Source organism: Buteo buteo, chromosome 6, assembly GCF_964188355.1.
Source record: "Buteo buteo chromosome 6, bButBut1.hap1.1, whole genome shotgun sequence".
Lineage (NCBI taxonomy): Eukaryota > Metazoa > Chordata > Aves > Accipitriformes > Accipitridae > Buteo > Buteo buteo.
In genome coordinates, this window is record NC_134176.1 from 5,082,141 (window position 1) to 5,095,221 (window position 13,081).

At 42.6% G+C, this 13,081-nt stretch overlaps 1 protein-coding gene across 12 annotated transcripts in view; it reads left to right on the forward strand.

The window, feature by feature from the left end:
* KTN1 (kinectin 1) overlaps positions 1-13,081 on the forward strand; it is a 78,816-nt gene that overhangs the window by 20,180 nt on the left and 45,555 nt on the right. For 11 of the 12 annotated variants that reach the window (XM_075029524.1, XM_075029529.1, XM_075029530.1 and 8 more), the window contains 4 exons: positions 4,361-4,914; positions 6,535-6,672; positions 9,127-9,294; positions 11,646-11,776. In XM_075029524.1, the coding sequence (XP_074885625.1) occupies positions 4,392-4,914; positions 6,535-6,672; positions 9,127-9,294; positions 11,646-11,776 (960 nt within the window). In that variant the 5' untranslated portion in view covers positions 4,361-4,391. The remainder of the gene's footprint in view (positions 1-4,360; positions 4,915-6,534; positions 6,673-9,126; positions 9,295-11,645; positions 11,777-13,081) is intronic. The other variant, XM_075029531.1, reaches the window with a different exon arrangement.

Here is a 13,081-nt window from a genome sequence, read left to right on the forward strand (position 1 = left end):
TGTTGGCAGTAGTGAGGAGATGTATATGTGTGATTTCTGCCGGGTGTGCCTTGCCTGGGGATTGTAGTTTTGAGTGGGTAGAACTGATGCAGACGCCCTAGGAAGTTGTCCGAGGGAGGGCTGCGAGTGATAAGTCTCCTTGCCAGCACTTCTGGAGGGGAGAAGTAATATCTTTGGGAGGGTGTCTCGTGTTTCCATAGCTAACAGGAATGGGAGGGATGGTAAAACTAAATCCTGAGGAGCAGTTAAGCTGGTATGTGAAGGTGTTTTAAAGTTAATGTAGTGTTTGCTTTTTTCTGGTTTAATAGAAGGAGCTTCTTTGTCCTGTTTCTTTTTGTATGGCATAGGATTTTTTTCCCTACAGATTGCTTTTGTTTTTTCCTAGATGGCTTGTCAATGTGATATGGAAGTAAATGGTAGCGGAGAAACTTTTTTAGTGATTGTAGATTGTCGGAGGACAACTGGAAACTATGTGTGAGCCCAAACACTGCCTTTTTACCCCATGCCAAGGATGCCACTTTATAAAGACACCTTCACAAGGGACACATGGTAAAGAATGTCATCTTGTCATTTTGCATAGAAGCTAGCAGCAATGGTATCCTTCTAGAAGTGATTTTTAAATGCCCTTGCACATGCTGGGCTGAGGTGGGAAATTAGTATATTACCATCAGAGCAGAGCTCTTGTTTGCTCTTCCTGGGTGTGCTTAATCAATTCTAGTTACATCCTGAGGCTTTTATTTGTGTGGTGGTGGTGTTTGTTTTGTTTGTTTTGTTTTTTGGTTTTTTTTTTTTTTGAACCCTGCTTCCATGCTGCATTTGTGTATGTGGAATTCCCTGCTGGACTTTGGAGATCAAATCTGTGTGCCTCTGATCAGTGTTTGGGGTGAAAGTGCTCATTTGGCTCATGCTCTGCTTCACCCTGATGGGCAAGGGGAGGACAGGAGCAGTAATTGAGTCTGTTGAGGCTCTGAAACTAATCATTCCAATGCTGTGCTCTGGATCCGGCATAGGGTGCAAATGATCCCGTTGCACAAGTGGAGGGAAGTGCAGGGAGAGGAGAGCAGCGCGGTGGATGGAGGCTCGGCAGGGCTTGTGTTGCTTGGCCAGCTCTGAGATCAGACCTCATCTAGTCCAGTACATATTCCTTACTCGGACTAGCTGTTATAATTATGTATTTATGGCTCCTCTTGGAAGTAGCTAAAGCTTTTAAATATGTCTAGCCTCTCTGGTCTCAAAGCAACAATCATTTTCTGCTCATACTTGGCCCTGCCTTGATGACTATCGTGCCTCCTGACACTTGATGTCTCGAGGCTTAATGATGTGTGTTTTGCTGAGCGTGTGATTTGACCCGAGCATCTGGTGTTGGGTGCTGGGAAATGTGTAGGGACGGTTGCAGGGTGTGATCATCCTGCCTTGGCTGAAGCTATCGGATGAATTTACAGCCAGCTGCGTGCTTGTGTATCAGCAAGGCAGAGGTGGGCTGTTCTGGGCTCTTTGCGGTTAGGTATTGTAATTCTTGCAGTAATGTATTGTAATGATCAACTTAATTACACTTGTGAAAAATCTGCTTAATTACATATTTACTTTGGGGATTAGCTTTTCCCGTAAGCATTCAATATTGACTTTGGCTGAGATAAATTTTCAAGATCTGCTTCCTTCAAGAGATGACTAATATTAGATCACTTAGTGCAGGAAGCTGGTTTTATCAAGTAGCTGTAACTAATCATTTTGAAAACTCCAGCTTAGTTTTGAGCATCTGCGCTTTTTCTCCTCAAAAGACAAGCTTTTCCTCCCATCCCTCTCAGCCCTTCTGAAACTTTGTGTTGGATATAATTCTAGACCCAAGCCTTTTTGGTGAGCTCTGCAGATGTGGAAGATGAATACAAACTGGGAGGAGACTTAACATTAAGACAACTAATGAATAATTAGTGTATTGAAATGTTAGTCTTTTATTTGGATAACTTAATAGCCAATTAGAGTTCCCGCTCCTTGCTTTCTGTGCTGCTCAATGCACTGTACAAATATATTATCACAGTAACTCCTCTCTGTCCAGAAACTATTACATAGAACAACTCTTCCCTTTTGAGCTAGAGCCAGGCTCCAAACCAGGCTCTTTCCAATGTGACAGGATGGCAAGCCAGTTTACGACAGCAGCTTTCAGAACAGCCAGGAATTGAGGTAAAACAATGTTAAATGTAATACTATGAGGTATTTAAGGAGTAATCCTCTTTCTGCCCAGAAGCAAGGAGAGCCTGTCCTCTCCCTGCACCATGCAGCTTCTACATGGACTTTATTCCCTGTGCCCTCAGTAGGCACTTTGCTTTTCTTTTTCTAAGTGGCAGTGGAAATACTCCAAGCAATATTACTTTAAGGTGTGGGGCAGTTCTCTCTACAGTTTTGGGGGTCATCTCACTTATGTCTAAGCCTGTGTGAAGCCCTTATCCTCAAGTTTTTTGAGGAGAAGCAGAAGGCAGACTGATGTATGACTGTGCCCAGAGTCACTAACAGTACCAGCTTCCCCAAGTGCTGTTGGGGACCTTTGCAAGTGTTGGCTGTGTTGGGGGATGCTGCAGCGGGGCAGTGGTTGCAGAGAAGGTGACAAAGATTATGAGAGAGACTGTTGTGATCTAACCCCAGCCGGCAACTAAGCCCCATGCAGCTGCTTGCTCACTCCCCCTGCATCGGGATGGGGGGGAGAATCAGAAGAGTAAAAGTGAGAAAACTCATGGGTTGAGTTAAATACAGTTTAACAGGTAAAGCAAAAGCCGAGTGCCCAAGCAAAGCAAAACAAAGAATTCGTTTACCACTCCCCATCATCAGGCAGGTGTTCAGCCATCTCCAGGAAAGCAGGGCTCTATCACACCTAACGGTGACTTAGGAAGAGAAATGCCATAATTCCGAACACCCCTCTCTCCCTTCTTCTTCCCCCAGCTTTATATACTGAGCATGACGTTGTATGGTCTGGAATATCCCCCTTGGTCTGTGGGGGTCAGCTGTCCCGGCTGGGTCCCCTCCCAAATTCTTGTGCCCCGCCAGCCTACTCGCTGGTGGGGTGGTGAGAGAAGCAGAAAAGGCCTTGACTCCATAAGCACTGCTCAGCAGTAACAAAAACATCCCTGTGTTATCAACACTGTTTTCAGCACAAATCCAAAACATAGCCCCCTGCTAGCTACTATGAAGAAAATTAACTCTATCCCAGCCAAAACCAGTACAGAGACACAATCTGGGTTAGATCTCTTGCTTTTCATTCCCAAGAGGATGGGTCTCCCAAGGGACAGCTGAGTTGAAGATTCCTCTTGTGTAGAGGGAAATGTAGTTGAAGCATGTGCTTTCCATTGTGGTTTTTAAACTGAGTGGGTGAATCAGGAATTGCACTTGCTTGATTAGATTTGTTGTGTTTTTCAGTAGTTGGTGCTTCTTTTTTTTTCACCCCCTTGGACCAAACAGTCTAGAGAAGATTTGAATTCTTCCTGCAAAAAATCCAGGTCTTTTCCTAGTAATCAGTTGTGAAATGGGAAAACTGGTCTTGTCTTGGCATCAAAATTAGGTTTTTAGCTTGATACCGACTTTTTTTTTTTTAACTCTGCGGTTCCTGCTTTAAAAAAAAAAAAAGTAATGCTCTGAGCATAAATAGTGTTTTCAGCAAATTATCCTGGAGTCATCTGGTCTGTTAGTGCCCTGGAAGTTGTACACTGTTACATGCCCAAAATAAGTAACAGATCTTCCTGTTTTCCTATAAATGTGTGGAATTTTCCTGAGTTTAAAGCTGGGTTTTAGACTTCAAAAAGCAGTTTTGAAAATACCTGATTCTTTATGGGTGACTAAAATTTAGGGCTCTCTCCCTTCTTCCCCTCATTCCACTTCTGAAGCTGTCATAAATCTGGGAACAAAAGGAAGTTGAAATTTAACTCCCACTTGCCAAGATAAAAATCTTAATTCGTTATGTTTGATTTACGGCAAAAAAAAAAAAAGTGTTGCTCTGCATGTACTGGCCCTTAATTCACAGCTTCTGAAAGTGCTGTCATGTATTTCTGAAATCAAAAGCTTTAACATTGTGAAATTCACTTGGGAAGGGAGAATGACAAAGATGAAGAAAAGTAAGGAAAAAGGAGAACTGCTCTCTTCCAAGATCAGCAGTCTTGCAAACTGCAGTTCCTTCCTATCCAGGCTAACAACTTTGAAGCAAATGGTAAATGATTCCAGAAGTTGTTCCATGATTGATATAGTTTGGCAATTTTATTAAAAGCTATTTTAAGGCTTCTCTAAAACAGTGACAAAGCTTCTTTTATAATTGGTGGGAGAAATAATATAAAGGAAAATGTGTTCAAAACCTAATTTTTTTTTTCTTTTTCCTCTATAGGTTTTTTTAAGTATAGCTAAGAAAAAGCACAATGGAGTTCTACGAGTCTACCTATTTTATCATCCTCATTCCTTCTGTGGTTATTACAGTCATCTTCCTCTTCTTCTGGCTTTTCATGAAAGAAACTTTATATGATGAAGTCCTTGCAAAACAGAAAAGGGACCTAAAGTTTCCACCTACCAAGACTGATAAAAAGAAAACTGAGAAGAAGAAGAATAAGAAGAAGGAAGCTCAGAATGGGAACATCCATGAGTCTGACTCGGAAAGTACACCTCGGGACTTTAAGCTCTCTGATGCCCTGAGTACAGATGAAGAGCACGTCCCTCCTGTTCCCTTGAGCGTGACTGAAGCATCTACTGGCGTTAGAGAACGGAAGAAGAAGGAGAAGAAGCATAAGGCTGTTCAAGATGATCATGTAACTAAGGAGTCGGAAGGATCCAAGTCTTCAGGCAAGAAAGTAGATCCAGTCCCTGTTACAAAACAGCCCACTCCACCATCTGAATCAGCAGCATCTAAGAAGAAGTCTGGGCAGAAGAAGCAGAAAAATGGAATGGGTATCTGATGTTGCATATGCTTCTTGCACAGAACGCCAAAACTGTGTTCTGCTTTTTGCAAGGCCACAGAGTGTCTCTTACAACTGTTCTGCCTGATCTCTATGGGGCAAAGCTCACTTCTAACCTTTTCCTTTTTATGAGCTATTGCTTTTTTTCCCCCCTGTTTTTCATCTGGCAGCAATGCTCTGGTTTTCCTCCTCCCCCTCCTTGCTTTCTTCTATTAAAGATTGTTGAGTGAAAGAGTAGCTCATATCTCTGCTTTGCTCTATGGTTTGGCTACTTTTCTCTCAAGCTGTCAAAATTTTGATTACCTGAAAGAAGTCATTAGATGTTTGCTGTGTGTGTTCTGATGCCAAGCTATGAAAAAGTTGAGTCCTAAGTGCAGTTGTTCTGATAAGGAGGGACATCTAGAGAAACCTTGCAGCATAGTGTGCAAAATAAATCACTGTTTAAGTGCAGGCTTAATGTACAAAGAGGTGTTTGGTGGCTGATTCATGGAAAGAAGAACTTACAGCTGCATCCCACCTGCTACACCTCTATAATTGAATGGAACTGATGCTAAAAGAAAACTGGTCCAGCTGTTGTAACTGAAACATCCAACCTAGAACAGACTGGAAACTGTAGTCAGAATAACCTGTGACTGTCTTGACCATATCCTCAGTAGAAGCTGATATGTCTCAGTGTGGTTGTCTGACTATGGATAGAAGTTAAAAAAAATAGAAAATACCCAGTTTCAGAAATAAGTGAAAACTGAGATATTTGCAGATCACCCTTTTGAGATGCAAGTGTAACAGGTTTGCTACAGGGAGTGAGGAAAAAGAAGGACATTGCTGCTTGATGTGGTGGATTTTTTTCTTTTTCCAAAAAAAAAGGGAGAAAAAAGACCCACCCACTACCAACAAAAAAGTATCAAATCTTGTTTGTGGGTGTTCTCCAAAAATCTCTGTGGCATGGTTAAAATGTGGTCTGCAAGCACTGTTCTGAGGGCAGCCACAACTAACTCTTATCCTTGATTACAGGAGCTAACACCATAACCTCGTATTGTGTGTGTCAGCTCTGACAAGAATATTATATAGCACAGGCTGTTCAAAAAGATAAAAAATTTCTCACTAGAAACAACTTTTTAAAAGAACTGTTCCCTAATGTGAAACACATATTTTCTGCTTCTCACAGTCCCAGTAGCTATTGGGGGTGTGTATTTAAAGTGCCTAAGTGGGTTCATGGGGGGAGAATAAAATACTTCCTGCAAATAAGAAACTAATATGGGTAACACGTGCAGTCTGCTCTGTTGCAGTAAAGCCTGGATTGGATTTGTTAAACTGTTACTTGCATTGCCTTATGTTCTGCTTGCAAGATAAGATTCCTGTCTGTTAAAACACTATGTGCTGTGGCTCTTGATTCTGCTAAACCTTCCTATTGCTTTGGGGTCTCATCTGATATGGGAAGTGTACATGTTTGTGAAAGCATGTGTGTACGTATGTATGGATAACTTTGTGTTATGATTTAAAATACATGGGTTTCTCTTTTCTGGGAGTGGACTTTGATTATTATAGATTTACTGATTTAAAAGTGATCATGAGAATATACAGAAGAGCATATTGTCTTAATTGTCTGTTACAGATGATCAAGACAGTAAGACTGATTCTGTTGTATCTCCTGCCAAAAAGCAAGACCCAGTGCTGCTCCACCAGGAGATAAAGCAAGAAAATGTATCGGGAAAGAAGAAGGTCTCTGCAAAGAAGCAGAAAGTTGATAATGGTGAGAACACAGACTGCGACTTAGTTCAGATAAACTTGACTATTAGACCTTTTTGCCATCCACATGTTAGTTTCTCTTTCTTTGGAAAAGAAACTCATAGAAGAATAACTTTGAATTTGAAAAAGCAGGAATTCCAGGTAGGAAAGATCGTTCAGACTGAGATACTGTTTTTATTTTATGAACATCTGGTACCACTGAACATAGGATGATGCTGTGAACCTTTCTGAGCTCTTTTGGATCCAAACATCCACGCTTGAATTGAGGAGTAATGTGTTGACTTAGATGATAAGCTGAGCAGGCTCTAAGTTGCTCTGAGCAAGGCATGTCTGGAACTGCTGCAGTCATCTGCCCCAAACAAGACTGCAGTTTTTTTAGCCGGTTGCTTTGACCACGTTCCTCCCTTATTGTCCTTTTGTTAGCTAGTTGTTGCTCCAACATAAACTGTTCATCTTTGCTGTCAAGGCCTTTACTGTTCGTCATCCCTCATTCTCTGCCAAGATGCTGTTTCTTGTCTCCTCTTGGCTCAGTCTGCCTCTGTGTTTGTTTTTTTTACAATGAGTGCTGTTGTGCCTGTGGCTTTTGGGAAGACCGTGACCATGAAGTTCTGTGAGGCCACCTTGTTAGCTTCTCAAAACTCTTCTTTACTGGGACAGCTATGAAGAAGTTGGCAGCTGGTGGGCGCTCCTGGAGTAGACAGTGTTGGTCACTGTTTCCTTTCTTCTTTGGTCAGGTCACCAGGGTCCAGATCAGTCATGGGCCCTGGTCAGACCAGGGTGGGATTCCAAGCAGTGTAGGGTTCCTACATGTTGTAACAACTGAAACACTTTCAAGTTATTCCTGGAAGAAACCTGCTGGTGGGGAACCTAGGATGCGATTGTCTTTTATGGACGTTCTTGTGCTTTTCCTGATGCATCCATTGCCCTTTTTTGAGGGGTCACTTTATGGACCACAAACTTTTCTGTATGTGGCAAATAAGTGTTAGTACCAGCTCAGGCAGCACTAAAGTGAAGCTGTCAGTGCTACATGGGAATAGCTCATCCATTATTTGAATGCAAGCTGTTGTCTTTTAAAACCACCTCTCCAAAATGACAGAGCAAAAATTAGCTGCAGTGGGCATCCAGATTAACCAAGACAGTGCTATGGGGATTTCAGATGTTACTGATGCTGCAAAATGTCTCAGTGATATTAAATAGATTTTGAAAGGAGGGGAATAAAATGAGGAGGGGGAAGTTAATACGGAGAGGAAGGGAAAAGGTGAGGGTGGTAACTGTATTAGGCGGTGGATATTTCTGCTAGAGCAGAGCTCTCCTCACTTCTGAGCTTGCAGTGTACCTGCAGGTGTTTGCTGACTGCTTAAGTGGAAAGACTCTAGCAGGTGACACAAAAGGTCCATCTGGCCTATTCTGATTATTAACAGCAGCCAGAATTCAAAAGTGTTTTATAACTGGCTCTCTGGCAGCCAGGAATGCTTATTTGTCTTGCACTGCTGTCTGAAACCTTGCATCCCACCCAATTCCTCCTCTCTCTGGTCTGCTGCGTGGCATCTGTTGTCCGTCAGCCCTTCAGTCGGCTGGCTGGGTCAGTGTGCTTTCCTGCTGTGGCATGGCTGTCTGCACAACATCTTGCATACTTCAGGCAGTGCAGACCAGCAGCTCAGAAGCTGGGCAAACAGCAAATCCAGCTCTGCTGGCTGTATCTGTTGTCCCTGGTCTGTTGCTCTTCCGCTCCCCTCGCCTGCTTTTGTCTCGGCAGCGCAGGCTGAAAAGTTCTTTGGACAGAGGCTGATTCTCGCCACATTTATACAGTGCTGTGTGAATGGAGACCCGAGGTTGGTCAGTACCTCTGGGTACCTCTCTGAGTATTAATGATGCCTAAAGCCTGTGCTGACACATGAGCTATCTTCATTAAGTGCAGTTGAGTCTGCATGTGAAATAAGCTTGATTGCTGTCCCTACTGCACGTTCTGTCTAAATGGTTTTGTTCACAGATGATGTAATCTGGGTGAAAATGCTGGCAGTAAGGTGCCAGCTTTTAACAGAATAAGGACAAAAGACTTTACTATACTCATGTTTCAGGGATGCTGAAAGATTTCATGTGCAGCCACAACTAAAGCAGTCTCATTGATGCTATGTGCAACTTTCTCATTAAAGTGAAATGAAAGTCAAATGTAAAGGTTCTTCTCTGCTACTTTTTAAAATGCTAAAAGGCAGCTTTGGAAATAGAAATTTAATTGAAGCTATTAAATTACTATGCATTAGAGACCTTTATTTAATGAACTTACCTGAAGAGCTTTAATGAGTTAAGCTGTGAAGGATAATAGAAATATAGAGTATAAATAACTATTGAGGCTAGAGATGCTTTAATCCAACTCTCTAATATGTTATGCACCTTTTCTAAAAATGTTGATGTTAATTATTACAAAGCTTTAACCAATCCTGTGGACTTTTGATTACAGTTCTGGTGGATGAACCTCTTATTCAAGCAACCACTTATATTCCTTTGATGGATAATTCTGACGCTGGGACTTTGGAAAAGCGAGAAGCTGTTGAAGTAGCAAAACAAAATGTGAATGAGGGAATCCAGAAGAGCAGTGGCAAGAAACTGAAGAATGAAACGGATAAAGGTGAGAAACCGATAATGCAGTTTGTCTGGCATAGCCTGCTTGCAAACCTGAACAGGGAAAACATGCTGTGTCTGTAGGGAGGGGGATCCTCACTTATTTGCTAGGAAGAAGTGATTTGAGGAAAACATTTGTGGCTGCAGGACACTGTTCTTGTCTGTGCTTGTTTCTCCTCTGTCTTTGGCACTGTTGAAAGGGCTTTGCGCCATCTGAATCCTTTTAACGCTCACTGTAGGCTTTTGTGTCTTCACAGTGAGCAAATGGGTGATCGCAGACCACACAGATGCATGTGAGCTAGTTCTACAGTAGATAGTTTAGGCATTGCTAACAGTGATGGACTCTGGAGCTTTCAGCAGGGGCTGTTGCAGTCTGCTTGACACTGGGAGTGCAGCTTGTATGCTCTAGGGCTGTTCATGGAGCTAGCTGGGGCTGACCAGCCAGCGTATCTCTCTGCCACACAGAGGTACATGAAGCAAATTGCCAGTGGAGGTAGTCTGGCAGTTTCCAGAAAGACTTTGAATTTTCCTTTCAATGCAGTTGGAACTGGTTGGGACAGGAGAGCTTCTTTCATACTCTCTCGTCGAGGCCTGGAGTGATTCATAAGCATTGTGTCCTACCCTGAAACTTTAAACAGGCCACTGACCTGCTCAAAGCATGCCAAAGTTACGGAGCTATGAGGTGAGACCCTCAAATTTGCGGGCAGCCAGAGAGGAGAAGCCAAGTGACTGAGTAGTGGTTCCCTGCTCAGGTTTGTGCAGAAGGCTGGCTCTCTGACATTGTCTGCCTGGTCACTCACTGCACTCTTTGGAACCTCTCTTAGACTTCTCTTCTAGAATGCTCAGTTGAAAGCTTCCTGGCAATTCTTTGTGGTATCTGGATTGGATTCCCACTTGCTTGAGGCTCCTCTGGTGCTTCTAGCTCAATAGCTGTATATTACTGCCCTGCAGCATCAAAGCCTCTCACGTGCACCCGTCCCCTCTCATTTCCTTTGCAAGCTGTAACCTTCTGTACGAGCTCCTAATTCTCCTGTGTCAGCTGGGATTTGCCCTCCCAATATAGAAATCTTCCCCTATTCTAATTGTAAGCTTCTTGGATGCAAGGGCAAGGTATTCCTGTCTTCAGGGAGCGTAGGACTCAGGCTGGTCCAGGCCAAGCTGCTATAGACTCCCAGCTAACTGGAATGTGGTCTCAGGATTTTGGCATATTCCTGGTAACAGCATCATTGCTGATGTCAGTGCAGCAATGATGTGATCTGAAGTCTGTGTCCAAGGCAAAGTTGGATTTAGGACTAGGAGAGAGTGTGCTAGAATTTGTCAGCGCTTCCCCTCCCACCTCCCCGCACGCTGTTATTCAGTGGTTTATTTTTATGCTTGATAATTCCTCTTAGGGGCTTAGTATCACTACCACTTTCTTGTTCTTCATTTGTTTTTCAAACTCTGGAGAGGTTTGGGTTCGATGTGTTGGCTTGCTTTCAATGGCATGTTTAGCACCTGTAGTGAGAGACCTGGACCCTTCTTCATGAGCTTTGGGACACTTTCTGAACCAAGCATCACTTTTAAGCTTTTCCCTTTTTTCCCTCCAATCCATTCACATGTTGTTGTGCACTGGGTGAATATTGGACAGAGATACTGGATGCCTCAGCCTTGTGCTTCCATTTACTTAAGTTAGGGGGCCACCTAATGACCTACGTGTGTGTGCAGCCTGGTTTTCATATGAACAATGTTTTTTTGTCCCTGTTACAGCATAGTTCCGTCGAATTGTGTTTCTTTGTTTGTGTCTCTTTAAACACTCACTCAGCCATTAAAAGGGATCTTACTGATTTATCTTTCTACTGCTGAACTCTTTCTGCAGCAGATCGTTTCCAAACTTGGACTGCGGGAATATTATTCTGGTTTCCATATATTGTAATCAGAAATGTGCCAGTTTTTAAATTCATTACCTTGTCAGTTGCATATTGCTTGTGGAGCCAGGCTGTCCTTTAAATTGATAGCTCAGTTTGAATTACTGTCATAATACACTAGAAAGGACTCTTCAAGTTTTCACATTTATGCTATATTTTCCTCCAAAATCTGTGTTATGCTTTGTCTTCTTGCTAGCAACACTATAAATGTTACCAACTGTACAAACAAAGCGGTGGGATTTTTTTCCCAAAACTATCAGCTGGCAGATTGTTATCAGATTTAAATTGGAGAGATGTTGTTTTTGCTGAATGTTCATGACCCCTTGCTTCTTGGCATTTCAGACTGAAATTAAATATAATGCATAATGATACCCCCATCACATGCTGTTTCGAGGCAAAATAAATAATTCTGTATGGAGTCCAAAGTAAATATATCCTCCCTTCTGTGTTGCAGAGAATGCTGAAGTGAAATTTAAAGACTTTGTAATGGCCATGAAGAATATGATCTTCACTGAAGATGAGGCCCGTTGCATAGTGGAGGTGTTAAAGGAAAAATCCAGTGCAATTCATGATGTCTTGCAAAAGGTGAATGACTGTGGGGGGGCAGGGAGAGAAGACTATTAAATAAGCAGAAGTTGGAAGAGATGCTGTCAAATTAGCTATATCAATGTTCTGTTGTGATTTCTGCATTCTGTCTTTGGAAGACTTTTTCCAGCTGGTCTGTGCTTGCTTTGCATGCAGAAAACAGTTGTCAGATGTCTGTGTGCTGCCATCTGCCATCCCATGGGCTGGCTAGACAGGCTGATGGCTTTTGACCGCTCATAAAGAGCAGACATAACCATGCAGAATAAGGTACATAATATAGGACTGCTGCTGCAGCTGACGCATGTGTATTGGCATGGGGGAAGGCTTTCTGGTGACTTTCAGGAGTGACCTTTCACAAATGGGTAAATAGGAGAAACTATAGTAGAAATTAAGAAAAAGTTGCAGTGGCTGTGCACTTGATCAGCTAATCCTGTGTTTTGCAAGCCTCTCAATCTTAAGTCTATATGTTCTAGTCTTCTGACTTCTTTGGATGTTTTTCATAGGATTGTAGGGCAATTGAGATTTGGAAGGGACTTTGGGGGGTTTGTAATCCAACCTCCTACACAAAGCAGGGCCAGCTCTGAGGTCAGCCCAGGCTGCTCAGGGCTTCCTCCGGTCTGGCTTGAAACCTTCAGGGACTGAGACTAAACAGCCCCCTGGGCAACCTGTGCCAGTGCTTGGCAGTTCTTTTCTAATATTTGTGTTAAGACAGAAGAGAATGGTGACCACTGATATCTTACAAATATCTACTCCTCCCTCCCATGACTCATTATGATTGTCACTCTGTGCTTGTAACATCCTGTTTGTCACACTTGAAGTCTTGCAATTCTGTATTCTTCTGTAGATGTGGTACCAGAACAGAAATGCAGAACTGGGTATGTGTCAACTCAGTTAATGCAATATAGTAGCATATCCTACAATTTGTGTTGGAAGGGACTTCAGGAGGTTGTGCAGTCCGTCTGCCTGCTCAAAACAGGTTCAACATTGAATTTGGACCAAGTTGCTTAGGGATTTGTTAGAGCTAAACCTGTAGGATCAAAATGGGTTCCTGGGTTTGTATACAACCAAAAAATGTAGGTTTCTGTAGATGGAAATGTGAGTGTTTTCCTATCTGTAGCTCATGCAAGACATTGACAGTGTGTTTTGTCCTGCATATGTACACAATACCGCCAAAGGAGAACTTCCAAACAAATTCAGAGTGCATTTATGAGACTGACACTTCTTTGCTTCTTCAGTTACCAGAATTCATTGAGTGAAGTCTGAGCAAAAATGTCTAGAAATTTTGCCCCTTGCTGCAATCAGTTC